Raw genomic sequence first — 14,143 nt, forward strand, 5'->3', positions numbered from 1 at the left:
TCACTTAAGACTTTTGATTTCCTTCGAGTTTCGATTAGCTTTTGATACAGCCCAGATTGGCATAACCATTTGTGGAACTCTAGAATTAAATTAATGCCACAATACATGGTACAAAGTGGTGCAGTGGCAATGCCACTGGCCTAGTAATTCAGATACCTGGGCTAAAACTGAGAGCAGTGGTCTAAATCCCATTATGACAGCAGGAATGTGAATCAATTAAGAAATCTGGAACTGAAAACAAGACTCAGTACCGCTGACTGTGAAACTACTATTGACTGTTGTGAAAACTCATTTAGTTCACTAATGTCCTCAGGGGAGGAAATCTACAGTCCTTACCCAGTCTGACCTACATGTGACTGCGGATCCGTAGAAATGTAGTTGGCTCTCAACAGCTCTCTGAAATGGCCTGTAAATACACCCAGTTTAATTAGGGATTGGGAGTAAATCACATCCCATGAGAGGATATTAAAAAAGTCTCTCATATCACTAGGAGAACAAGTATGAATTGATTCAGTAGCCAGGCAATTGAGGCAGTGTGGGTTGCAGTTTGGAGTAGAAACTTAAGCTTAACTTGCAGGACAATTAAGATTTCATGTGCAAAACTAGAAGTGTTCTTTTTAAAACTGAACTAGTTTGCACAATAAGTGCAACTCTGAGTGCCAACATAGTAGTTACAAATGCAAAAATACATAACTGCATGTGGGAACGTTTTACCAAAGGGTGAGCTTTAATGCAAGGAGACTAGGTTGGTAAATCTGTTTTCCATTACTATCTGTAGAAATGAAACCAGACATACTCAGTCTTCAAATCAGTGGCGACTGGAGAAATTTTTAAAAAGGTACCAATTGATAAAGCCTATGGCTCAAACTTGCCTCAGTGCCTAGCACGTCAGTGATCAGCTTTATCATCCCTTACAAAAAGCAGCAAAATGTTTAGCTAAGGAATAGTGCCAAATGTCACTGGAATTGAAGAATTATACATTTCTTTTTCAAGAATCCAATGCTATAATATTCTACAAGAAATAATTACTAAAATATTGAGAACTTTATGAAGGTGCTCATTCCTCCTAAAACAAAATTGCTAAATTAAAAAAACCTGAAGTCTGCCCCGTCCATAAACTTGAATGGTTGTTAGGGAAAGTTCCTTTGCACTATTGTAGAATGGTTGATCAATCTTCAATTATCAGGATCTGCTAGCACTGGAAACTTCAGAACGGTAAATGACGGGTAATAAGTTTGAATCTTGACCAAAGGAGTCAAAGAGTATCAGGGATTGGGAGGAGCAGCAATCATAATCAGATCGGGCACGATGTTATCAAATAGTGGGGCTAACTTGAGGGGCTGAAAGGGCTATTCCTGCTCTGACACGTGTATATAACTGATAACATTTGTACATGATCAAGGAAGCATTATGGTAAACAACTAAGTAGCCCGTAATGAAGAAAACTTTTATGTGCACCTAGTCTATTTCAAACAACCTCACTCAGCTAAGACCAAAGAAGCAAAATATTCTCACATTTTATTCCACCTAAGGAACATGTAGCCCCAACGTATTCTCCAATGGATGGATTCAGTTCTACAAGTTTCCAGTCACAATCTGGAGTCTCCATCGAGGAATTATCCGAATTGCTCTCTTGTAAGCCTGTATCAACTATGTTTGACAAGATGCCTCAATGTGCATGCAACACTAAATTTTGCTACTGTGAATGCACAGGTTTGAAATTTTGAATTTAGGGAGAAAAAACAGGAGTGCAAGCATCCATAAATACAAAAACTGCTGAAAGGTGTTAATGTGGACAGAGCCAGGAATTTAAATAACAGTTTAATAATTTTTATCTCTAAAAATGTGAAGGCATGTAGATAAATAAGAAGTCAATAGGATTGAGCTTTTAACATCAGGGGCCTCAGTATTTTGTTCAATGGTGCACCAAGCTAAAAGACAAAAGGACAACGATTAATAATATCATACCATGAGCACTTTAGTTATGGGAGTAACCCATTATTGAAAGCATATTGAAGTCTTAGAGAATACAGTCTCATTAAATTTTCAAGGATGAATAATTGCTACAAGTAGATTTGAGGTACTTAGGAAAAAGAGATTTAACATAGGTTTGAAGAGTAAACTATAATGGAGTCGCATAAAGACTTCTTTCTGATGGGAAAGTTAGTGATGAGACATTATCGTTGAAAACGTACACACAGTTGAAGCAGGAGAAGGCACATGTGTGAAACATGAATGATTTAAAACTAATGCCAATCTAAAAAAGAACTAGCATTGACATCACGGATTGAACTGCTCACTTTTGATGCTGGAAACATAATTCCCTCAACATTCACAGCAATTAAAGTGCATTTACAATTTTACTTTAAACCAAAGGCAAAGTATTTTGAGAAGTTTTGCAATAAATTGTAACAACTTTTGTACTAAAAACGGAAAATGCAGGCAATGCAACAGGTTGTCAGTCAGCCAGCATCTTCTCAGAAGATATACCAATGCTCGGGTACTATTTTGGTGTCTACAGTGATGCTCGAAATGGAGATGAAGACGATAATTCCAAAATGAAATGAAATGGGCATTGAAAGAAATAAACTTTCAGGGTTTCATTGATTAAGCTACAGAATGGGACAAAGTGGATTGGTCTCTGCAGTTGGCTTGGAGTTGATGACCGAATGGCCTCCTTTCTGTGTGGTCATGACTATGACACTATGTTCTTGAGAACCAAAGGAGGATACACCAACGACTCATTAATCACCATGGCAATGTGTTGGATACTAGATCATATTTAGATAGAGATGCTGATTCACCATTCTTGAGAATCCAACCTCTTGTTAACTTGGAACTGAATGGACAATTTAAAGCACAATTACTAAAAATCCCAGCATTCCTAACACTTCTCTGAGGAGTCAATATCTATCTATCATTAGCACACAGGCTGCTGCCATTGTTTCAGTGTAAACACCTCACACCTTTCCAGTAAAAGGAAATAGAATTCCTTTAAGATATATGCTAAAAAAAAACACCAAAGTTAGTTTTAAACCGTCTGTCCTCCCACCCCAAACAAGTATTACTGAACAGCTTCATGGAAAATAAAGGACCATAAGAAATAGGTACAGGAGTAGCCTTTGGGCCCCTCCAGTCTGCTCCACCATTCAATAACATCATGGCTATCTCCCCAAAGGGTTATTCGGAGAAAGACAACTCAAGACTGTGGCAGATGACATAAGGAAAGCGTTAATTAATGGGTTAAAAAGTCTATGAAAGCACTACCCTATTGAACTTACGTTCTGAACTCCACAAATTGAGCAAAGTTGAACAATTACTCTGGAAAAGCAAAATGGAAAAAGTCCTCCAGTGCATAGCTCAGATTTTTTGAGAACTGTCAGATCTATTAACCAGAGAAAACTTTGGAGAAAATCAGCAGGTCAGTTGATATCAGTGGAGAGAGAAACAAGTTTCACATCTGATAAAAAACTTTTCTCAGTTCTATTAACTACAGTAGTCATGTTGCATACAGGTCAAAGTCTTGCTGTCTTTCAATAAAGATAGCACAACTAAACATTCTAATTAAGTCTATTCTTTTTAAAAGGCAGCCAATGTCACTGGTGCAATACAGCAATCATTTGCAGAAATTCAACCTAAAAGGCTAATGAGAGGACGCAGCCACTCCAACACTCAAAAAAGAGAAGAAAAATAAGTGTAAGCGCTGAACGACGAAGGGCAGAAGATGAAAAAAAAACGTCTTGGGATGGGAGTCAATGAGAGAGGATGAGATGAGAGAGGATGAGATGGGAGACCAGTTCCTTAGAGGAACATCTGAGCACATTTTGAAAATCCAGGACTGACACGTCAGCTCTAAACCTGCCAGGGGCTGAGCTTCACCATCGCCCCCCGCCCCTCTCCCCCCTCCCTCTCCAAACACAAGAGAGTTAAAATCCGGAGTCAGACAGGAGGTTAAAGGAGCCAGCCAGCCCGTGTGCGGAGGCTGGTGGCAGCGAGGCCCTTGCCGAGGGTTAAAACCGAGCCTGGAGCCGGTGAAAGAGGCGCCAGGTCAGCACCAACCCCCCCCCCCAACAAATGCGGTACCACACACCGGGGCGGCAGCAGCGTCTGCCCCTCCCGCCGCGTTCTGATGTCGTTAAGGACTCTTACCGGGGCCGCCTTGCTGGAAGAGGCAGAGTGGGGAGACCAGCAGCAGTAAGACCAGGAGATTGTGAAGCCTGCCCATGACCCGCTCGCTCTCGGATCCTCACTCACTCAGAATGGCGTCGGTCTCCATCCGGGCACCGCCGAAGGGGCGGGGAGTTGAAAGGTCAGGCCCCGCCCACCCGCGGGTCAGCCACCGTCCGCTCCTGTGTCCATCCACTTTTCCAAATCATTCGATTTGGACGCGGGCGGCAAGCTCGGAGAACGCGGATTTTATTTTCAAAGCAAAAACCTCGTAACATTCAATGAAAGTGCGGGAGAGGCAGGTGGGTTCCCGAAAGGATTTCGAAGTCGGTGCGTGGAAGGGCGGGATTGGGTGTTCTGTCCCTCTGGGGACGCCGTCGGGCCGGGTACGCAGGCGGCCGACGCGCGTGCGTGGCTGCGATGTGGTGACGCTCTCGGCGTAACCAGGGGCAGCGGGGCGGGGAAAATGGCGGACGCAGGGCTGCAGGGACGAGGTGGCGCCCGCCGCCCCGCTCCCGTCGCCTGCGTGTAAACATCACCGCTCCCTCCCCGCCCACCATCCGCTCCTTCTCAGCGCCGACTGTGAACCGCTTCCACCTCCCCCATTACCTCACACCAATAAAATTGGTTTTCTCCGTACAGCCCATGCCCTGGCTATTCAGCAACACACACACGTTGAATGGGGGTACGAGGGAAATAGCGGAGGCCGGGGGTTTGAGACTCCAGCTGCTGCCGTTTCCCACACCACTCCCCAACGTTGAATGTCATTCACTGCTAGTCAGAGTGATGGTCGTTAATATGTCCCTTGATGGAAGGACAATGATGAGTTGCTGCTGCTGACGACTGGACAGTCTGTGCAGACAGGTTTCAGACAGAACTCAGGGGTGCTGCAGCAGGGTAAGTCACATCACATTCCCTCTCTTGCCAACCTTTGCCATGTTTGTGTTGCTGCTGCCTAGGGCTTACCTACCGTCCAAGACACGGTAACAAATTCAAAATATTATGGGCTGAATGTTTAGGACTCAGATGAGGAGAGTTTTTTTTTTCGTTTGTGGATCTTTGACATTCTCTACCTGGAGAGCTGCGATTGCTCAACTGGCAGTCAGTAGATTTTTAGGCACTGAGGGCATTAAGGAATAGTGTGGCAATATAGTGTTCAGGTAGAAAAGCATGCACTTACTGAATGGTGGTGTAGACTCATGAGGGGCAAACACACTATTGCTATTACTCTGAGATAACAAGGTGTAGAGCGTGCGTGGGTGATAACACCTTGTTATCTCAGATTCTGCAGCGTCGGCAGTTCCTACTATTGCTATCACTCTGTTCGTTTTTCTCTTTTTTGTGTCTTCTGTTTTGTTTTGACATTGGGAGGTAGTGCCAAGGACTGCAGAATAAACTCGGCGCTAATCCTTGTAAGCTTTCATCTCAGCTTTCCTAACCTTTCCATTTTTGCCTCTTCACTCACTTTTCTCTCTTTTCCAAACTTTACTTTTAAGTCTTTGGTTTGCTGTCATTTTCCAAATCTGCCTGTCTGTCCCTCAACACCATATTTGAACTTCACCAATTAACTTGCTCAGAGCAGCCCTAACCAAAACCATGTTTGACACATTCCGTGGATGTAGTGCACAATTTTTCTTCAAACTTCATGACTGCGCTGTGACCTTTGACATACTATCTTCTTCAAATTGGCCACCTTGCAGCCGGTGGTAGCCAAACCCCATGGAAGAGTAAAAAAGTCCGACTGAATGAATTCCAACTGCTCACACTTTGGTTATACCTTCTTAGTCAATAATAAACTAGAGAATCTCCGGTATCTCTTTATTCTCCTGCCTCCAGAATCTAATCTTAGTTCTCTTCCTTTTTTTCATGTTTCCCCTCAATTCAAAGACATAGCCTTAGTTTCCATGTATATGCTGATGAAAATGAGGTCTACATCATCCCAGTTTCCTAACCCCCCCCACTGCCTCTTTGTTGTTAGCCTTCTTGTCCAACATCCAGGCTTTTGAATAAGAGTTTTTTTTTCTAATGTAGAAGTCCAAAACCACTGCCTTTGGTCTCCCACAATACACTCTCTCACTCACCACTAATTCTGTTTTCTTTCCCAGTTTCTGTCGTGGGCTGAACCAAATACTTAACGAAAACTTGGGGATAACACAGTATGGGGAGCTGGAGGAACACAGCAGGCCAGGCAGCATCAGAGGACCAAGAAAGTTTTGGGTCGGGACTCTTCTTCATAAATGAACTTGAGTTCAGTTTGACTCCATGTGCAGCTTTTTCTGCTTTTCCTCCTTGATAGGAAAGACTGCCTAATTTCACTTCTGTAATATTATTCATCTCATCCTCCCCTATTTGGTACTGAAACTCTCATCCATGGTTTTGTTACCTCCAGAATCCAGTGCCTCTTCCAACGGTAAATGATGACGGGCCGAGAGCCCAACACCCTCAATCAGCTTTGTCACTGATCTCCTCGTTACTTTCCTTAAATTCTGCTTCAAAAAAAAGGAGCAAAACTCAAAAAAAAATCCTCTATTCTGCATTTCTGTTTCTTCCTCAGTTCGTCCCTGTTTGTCTTTTGTTCCCACCAACAGGGTTGGAAATTAGAATCTTTGTTTTGCACTCCTCTTTTCTACCTCTCAAAACAGATGAAGGAACTAGCTGGCTTCAAAATTCAGCTACTGTTTTGATAATACTGAAGTGAACTTACAGAAAAGGTTATTTATTTTCTTTTTTCTGTTGACATGATCATTTTTTAAAGTTAATTGAATTCAAGACAAAACTTGTAACTGATATTGAGTTCCCTGCTCTGTCTCACCCACAAAATTTCTTTTGTTCAGTAAGAATAGTCCATGTAAATTTAAGCTTGATAGAACTTCATAACTTTTTTCAAATAATTTTTGAACGCATAATACTAAAGAAAACACTGTAATTTATGTGTTTGACTGGCATTTTTTACGTACTAGGGAAGTAGGTAAACTGCACAGTTCAAATTCCACTTGCAAGTTTACAATGCTGTGCAAATAAACTCAGCCTTGAAATCGGCATGAGGAGGTGGAGGTCTCTAAGTGAAGACAATTAATTGTAGCATTGACTTGCACAAATATTTTTGAATTTTTTTTTAACCTTTAGTTTAGATATGCAATTTTCCATTAGAAATTTGGACATGAGAATTTGTAAATTGGGAAAATGTGCCAAAAGTGTGACAACAGAAATTCAGGTCATCCACATCCGTATTTGCAGATAAAGGATTTTTAATATAGATAGTGCTTCATAAATGATACACTCACTAGATGTATTAGTGAAGAAAATGATGTTTTGCTGTTTCTGAATAATAAGATACTAACCTTGAAGACTTGCCTAAGCTTTGAAAAAGAACAGATCAGAAGTATTCTTCAGACAAAGCAATGGCTTGCATCCGAGGTCATATTTCTTCAGAACCAAGGTTGAGTTGTTAACCTTCTCCAGGGTACACAGCAGGTTTCTAGTTTTTCAGAGGACTTTGATATGGCTTCTCCAGAGTAAACAGCTTCATATCAACCTGAAGTGGAAATGTTTATCTTTTACATTCAATAGTTGTAGAACCAGGCATCATAATGTTGTCGGTAATCACAAGGTGCTATGATCCAGATAAGCAGCTGACAATCCAGTGAATGTGTACAATTTTGAATGCGACAAAGAGAAATTTGAATCAAGCTTTGCTTATGTGAACCTATGAAATATAATAATGAAACCTTACTGAAAAATGTGGGCAATTGTATGGATTTGCTTATTTATGTGCTTTGTGAATGTTTGATGTGGTACACCTCTTGCTTGTCTCAAGGAAGATGTATTCTGTGCTATGTGTCTCTGGGTCTCAATTCTGGAACTCCCTTCCCAGCTGCACTGTGGTGTACCTACATCACAGAAACTGCAGCAATTCATGAAGGTAGCTCAGCACCACCTTCTCAAGGGCTATTAGGGATGGGCAGTACATGCAGGTCCAGTCAACAACATAACATACCGTGAATGAATGGAGAAAGAATGGTTATTTTTGAAAAATATGAAAGCATCTACTGAGTTGCAATACGAAATGCACAGGAGACACCTTTCTCTGTGAGGACTAGTAAAGGGTGATCCAATATTAAAAAAAACGAGTTGTACTTTCAATGGAAATGTCAATTTTACTGTGCAGGGTTGGTTGGAGATAACTATTATAGATATAAGAATGTCGTTTGTATAATGTAAACTTAATTTAAACACAATGAAAGTCTGAAGATAATTGAACTTTCGTAGAATCTTGGAATTCCACTGTATGGAAGGAGTCTATTTGGCTGTAATGATTAGGCTGGTTTTCTGTAAACACTAACTGCTGCATAACTGCAAAGTCCTTTTTCCTTGCATTTTCTTCATTCACGTCAGTTTCTCTTTTTTGAATATTTGCCTGTTTTCATTTAAAATGTCAGTCATTGATTCATTGAATTCACACTGACTAGCTTGTGATGGTGTTTATGCTTCACACAAGCCTTTCCAAGCCTTACGTGATCTTGCCCTGACAGCATATTCTTGTGTTCTTTACTCCTTCCTATAATTATCCAACTACATCTTAAATGCATCAATGCCATTGACTCCGAGGGGTGGTATGTCTTATATCCTATCCACTCAGTGATTAAGGATGTTTCTTTGGTTTGGGTTTATTGGTGTCTATTATATTTATGGCCTCGGTTTTGGATTCTCCTGCAAGTACCCCCTCAAACCCCTTCATAGTTTTAAAGGTCACTATTAAATTAGCTCTCAATTTTCCCTTTTGTAGAGATTTGGTTCCTAGTCTGGGGAACGTTTCCTGATTGTCTCCCCTCTGTTCGGGTATCATCCTTGTAAACCTTCTCTAAAGCCTTTGCATCCTCCTTAAAACTTTGAGACCAGAACTATTCATGGTATCCATGTCTGATCCAGTTTTTTGAAAGTTTAACAAAACTTCCCCTCCTTTTCAGTTCAATTGTTCTAAAAAAAAACCCTGTGTTTACTAATGTTCCAGTTGATAAAATGCATGTGGTAACAACTTACTCCTAATTTCTCACTTAATTTGTTGGGCAATTTTAAATTTATGATTCTTATGATTATTAACTTGTGAGTCTGGAAGTACTTTTTCGTCAAGCTTCAACACGCTGAATATATTAATTATTCTTTTTTTAGCCTCGCTTAGAATAAAAAAGCTTCCGTTTATCTCCTCTCTGCTCACACCTAAAGGCTTATCCTTGGTGAATTGCTTTTCCACCAGTGTGATCTTGGCCTTTTCCTAAATTAAGGCAAGTAAAATCTGGGTACAGTAGTCTAACTGCAGTGTACTTTGTAAGCATTACATGTACTCTTGCTACTTATATGGTCAAATGGGAATTCAACTTTTTTGATCAGGTTAGGTGGTTTCCTAAGATTGGAGCCTGAAATTTTCCTTATTGTAAGCTTTTTGTAATTTATTGTAATTTTTGGGGCAATTCAACGCCAGAGTTGTTAAATTATTAGCATGATAGTTAAAACTATTTGTTTTATTTTTGTTGCTGATTCTATCATATTTATTTACAGAAATTTAGCAGCTGTAAAGGAATCATGGGCTAAATGTGTGCAAGCCCATTGACACGATGGGAACGGCATCTTCGCTGATTGGCCCAAATGAAGTCATTGAAGACACAGATGGTGGCGGAGGGGAGGCTTGCGAGATCCCAGTGGAGTTCAAACCAAAGGCCAGACTGTTGCGTAGCTCCTTCAGACGGGGTCCCCGGGTAATTGGTGCAAGCTTTAAATCAACAGCTTCAGTTGACCTTGAGTGTGCTGCGGAATATGAGCGGCTCAAGAAAGAATATGAAATCTTTCGTGTCAGTAAAAATAATGAGATTGCCTCCATGCAGAAAAAGGAAACCAAACTTGACAAGGAAAATAAAAGGTTGAGGGCAGAGCTTCAGGTAAGAACTTGACAGTAAAATGTGGAACCTGTGAAAGATTGTTGGCCTGAAGTGTAAACACTGTTTCTCTCTTCACAAACGCCTTGTTGATGGTTTCTGACTTTTTCTATTTTTAATTCCAGTTTCTGGGATCTGCAGTATTTTGTTTTGGCTTGAAGATCCTTGGTATGTTTGGTTCATGCACCCTAATGCTGTCCAATGCTGTTAAAGCTGCATTATGTAGTAAACCATCGTGTGTGGTCTTCATAGAATCCCTACAGCGTGGAAACAGGCCCTTGGGCCCAATAAGTCCACACCGACCCTCAGAGCATCCTTCCCAGACCCATCCACCTATAATCCACCTAATCTACACATCACTGAACACTATGGGCAATTTAGTATGACCAAACCGCCTAGCCTGCACATCTTTGGACTGTGGGAGGAAACTGGAGCACCCGGAGAAAACCCACACAGACACGGGGAGAATGTGCAAGCTCCACACAGACAGTCGGCCGAGGGTGGAATCGAACTCGGGTCCCTGGCGCTGTGAGGCAGCAGTGCTAACACTGAGCCAATGTGCTGCCGTAAAGTTTCTACACCAGAAAAGAGCACATGGTAAAAAGGGTAATATATTAACATGGATGAAAGATTGGTTAATTAACAGTATGGGATAAAGTAGCCTTTTTGGGGAGCCAAGTTGTATCTGTTGGAATGCTACAGGGGTCTGTGCTAAGTCCTCAACTATTTAGAACCTATATCAATGACTTGGGTGAAGTGACTGAGCATATAAGAGCTAAATTTGCTGATACCAAGATAAATGGGAAAGTAAGTTGTCTAGAACAGGTAGAGATTCTGAAACGGGCATGTGTAAGCGAAGTGGCTTAACATTTGGCTGACATATAAAGGCAAGGTAAAGCTGCCGTAGTCCTACTGGACCATAAGGCTGCTGTCCTGTTAGAGAGAGGACTGGTGGCGGTTTAACCTAAGTGTCAAGAGGTTGAGGAGGAGAGTCCTTTGTGGTAACTTTAGCTTGTGCAGGAATTGAACCTACACTATCGGCTTCGCTCTGCATCGCAAACCAGACATCCAACCAACTGAGCTAAGCATGGTCCGTGTGCTACAATTTTGGAACTTGTGAACTTTTCAACTTTGACAGGAAAAATTGAAAAACAGTGTGCAATGTAAATGGAGAGAGATTAGAGCTCTGATACAGACTGTCCTGGGAGTCCTGTTACATGAATCACAAAATGTGTAGTTACCACCAGTTACTGGGAAAGTACGTGGAATGTTGACATCTATTGCATAGAGAAATGAAATCTAAAAGTAGGGATGTTTCACTGCTGCTGTGCAGAACATTGGTGAGTCCACATCTGTGTAGTTTTGGCCTCTTTATTGGAAGAAGATATAATTTCACTCAAAGCAGTAAGGTTTATTTGCTTAATTCCTGTGATGAAGGACTTGGCTTGTGAAGGAAGGTGGGGTAGTTGGGTCTATACCAATTGGAGTCAAGAAGAACAAAATGTGATTTCTATTGAAAGATCATCCTAGGTGGGTGTTAGGAGAATGTTTCCTCTTTGTGGGAGAGGTGGGGAGACTAGAACAAGGCAGGGAAAAGTTTGAGAATAAGAGGTGTCCTTTTTAGGAATAACAGTTTTATTGAGGGTCATTGATTTGTGGAATTTGCTTCCCCAGAAAGCATTGGATGCTGCATCAGTGAATTATTCAAGGCTGAGTTAGATTATTACATGGGGGAACGAAGGATTATGGGGTGCAGTCAGGAAATTTCGAGTTGTTCACAGATCACATTGAGCTTGCTCTGCCATTTCGAGAGCCAGATGACCTATTCCTGGTCCTGCAGTTCATTTATTTTCATTTGAAACGAAAGAATGATATCTTTTTAAAAAATCAAATTGTTCTGTGCACTTTTTAAGATTGGAAATGTCAACTTCATCAGAGTCGTCTAGAAGAAGCCAAGGCAATATATTACTAAACTACACAAATAAAAGCAAAATACTGTGAATACTGGAAATCTGAAATAACAAGAGAAAATGCTGAGAAACTCAGCAGGTCTGACAGCATCTGTGGAAAAGGTTCTGAAGAAGATTTATAATGGATTCGAAATGTTAACTCTGTTCCTGTTTGCACAGATGCTGCCAGACCTGGAAAGTTTCTTCAGCGTTTTCTGTTTTTAATACTAAACTGAGTTGTATTAGATCTTGCTGAAGGGCTTGAAAGATTCTGCGTATGTGAATTCTCTTTTACATTTTGAACACCAAGTTCGGAATATCATGGTCTTCAAGGGCTTCACTGCTCACTGAATAAGCTTGCTGAGCACTGGGGTTGTGTGCTATTTACTTGCTATAACTTGTCTGATACTGTGTTTGATAGGCTCTCCAGAAAACCTACCAGAAGATACTCCGAGAGAAAGAAAGTGCCCTTGAGGCAAAATACCAGGCCATGGAGAGAGCTGCCACATTTGAGCATGACAGGGATAAAGTAAAAAGGCAGTTCAAGGTAATTGCAGCCAGTAAACACCAGTGCCAGACTGAAGAAAAATATGGTTGGTGTATCAATGCCATGTCCAATCTTTTGTAGACAAATCAAAGTAATATTGAAGTGAATTTACACACTTGCAAACATGAGCCAGTCTTAGGCTGTGATCCTACAGCCCCCGACAGCCAGTTTCAGTGCCTTAGTTGCTCTTCATTGGTTGCACTTTTTCATTATTGAACTAGGGCACTGGATGGAATGGCATTGTTTTTCATTAGCAGCTGTAAAGACTATATCTTTATATTTTTATATATTTTTGATTGTGGATGAAATGAGAAAAGGATTGATTTAAAAGGCAAGGATTGTTGAAGGATTGCTGCATTTTCTAAAAACAAGTTACATGACACTCATTGTAAGTGCTGTTTATACAGCTGTTGGTTCAAGCAGTGGGAACACCTCAATTCCAGATGAATTGAAGCTGGGGGTCAAATGGAGATTTGGCCAGGAGTAAGTAACTGATTGATAACTGGTCACCAATTCACAGACCAATGACCAAGGCTGCCTGCTGTTAACAATTATGTGATTAGCTCCCAAGTAGATGAACAGCTTGTGGGTATGAATATTTGGGCAGAAGCAATTGTACCTCTGGCGGAAAAGGGCTGTATTTCTGTTCTGCAATAAAAAGCGTGTCAGGCCTGAGGATAGCCAGTCTGTTTCCCCTCATCAGTTGCTGTAAACTGTGACATTTAATTAATAAGTCAGAGACACTTCCAAGTGTGAACCAATCACCCTACTCTCCTGCAAACAAGTGAAAATATCTGGAAAAGGATGATTCAGAAACAGTAGCCTGTTTAGAAAAAACACGATAATTTCAGCAGGACAACTGAAATGCCCTACCAAGTCTTTTCCTCCACCCATAACACCCATGGTTTTTTATGTGTCTGTTTGTATTTGTGTGTAGAGTGGGAATTTATATCTGGGTTAGAGTTTTAACTAGTAGATTAAGTATCTTTGATTTATAACTGTCAATCTTCAGTTAGGACCTTTCATTTACAATAAGTAATAATCCTTGTTAAGTACAGAAACCTGGCCTGTAATTTCTGTCAGATTTTGTGAAAGACAGGTAAATTGGGGAATTCTGTTTATTTTTAAAAATCTTTAACTTTTGTGGTGGATTTAGGATCAACAGTTCTTCGTTTCCAGTGTGCTATCTCAGTGAAACATAACACAACAAAACTGGCATTTCCAAATCTAAGTTGACCCATCTATTTTTCACTCTTGGCTGCCAGTCGTTGCTCAGTTGATAGTGTTGTCATCTTAGAGTTCTATGGTTCTGCATTCAAATTGTACTGCAGTAACTTGAACACAAAAATCAGGCTGACGTACCAACACTAATGAGAAAGTGTTTTCTTGACATTTAATCATGCAATGTAGGCTTTGTTGGCTTTACATTTATTGTCCATTGTTTCTTTCCCATCAGAAGTTTGATTGTGAACTGCTGATGTCGATTTGGTATATGTTCCCACACTGCTGTTAGTCGATTTGGTATATGTTCCCACACCTGCTGTTAGTCG

The 14,143-nt window shown here is 40.9% G+C and overlaps 2 protein-coding genes across 8 annotated transcripts in view; one reads left to right on the forward strand and one right to left on the reverse strand.

The window, feature by feature from the left end:
- Positions 1 to 4,293, reverse strand: part of ssr1 (signal sequence receptor, alpha) — a 16,730-nt gene extending 12,437 nt beyond the window's left edge. The window contains exon 1 of one of the 3 annotated variants that reach the window (XM_020511618.2): positions 4,150 to 4,293. In XM_020511618.2, the coding sequence (XP_020367207.1) occupies positions 4,150 to 4,225 (76 nt within the window). In that variant the 5' untranslated portion in view covers positions 4,226 to 4,293. Of the gene's footprint in view, positions 1 to 1,515; positions 1,641 to 4,149 lie in introns of those variants that run through there. The other 2 variants (XM_020511619.2, XM_048609875.1) reach the window with 2 other exon arrangements.
- A 97-nt stretch (positions 4,294 to 4,390) lies between these two features.
- Positions 4,391 to 14,143, forward strand: part of nphp3 (nephronophthisis 3) — a 58,571-nt gene continuing 48,818 nt past the window's right edge. Inside the window, exons 1-4 of one of the 5 annotated variants that reach the window (XM_048609805.1) lie at positions 4,626 to 5,064; positions 6,273 to 6,384; positions 9,724 to 10,100; positions 12,468 to 12,593. In XM_048609805.1, the coding sequence (XP_048465762.1) occupies positions 9,780 to 10,100; positions 12,468 to 12,593 (447 nt within the window). In that variant the 5' untranslated portion in view covers positions 4,626 to 5,064; positions 6,273 to 6,384; positions 9,724 to 9,779. Of the gene's footprint in view, positions 4,470 to 4,625; positions 5,065 to 6,272; positions 6,385 to 6,480; positions 6,578 to 9,723; positions 10,101 to 10,565; positions 10,695 to 12,467; positions 12,594 to 14,143 lie in introns of those variants that run through there. The other 4 variants (XM_048609814.1, XM_020511620.2, XM_048609820.1 and 1 more) reach the window with 4 other exon arrangements.

The sequence above is a fragment of the Rhincodon typus genome, chromosome 2 (assembly GCF_021869965.1).
Source record: "Rhincodon typus isolate 14 chromosome 2, sRhiTyp1.1, whole genome shotgun sequence".
Lineage (NCBI taxonomy): Eukaryota > Metazoa > Chordata > Chondrichthyes > Orectolobiformes > Rhincodontidae > Rhincodon > Rhincodon typus.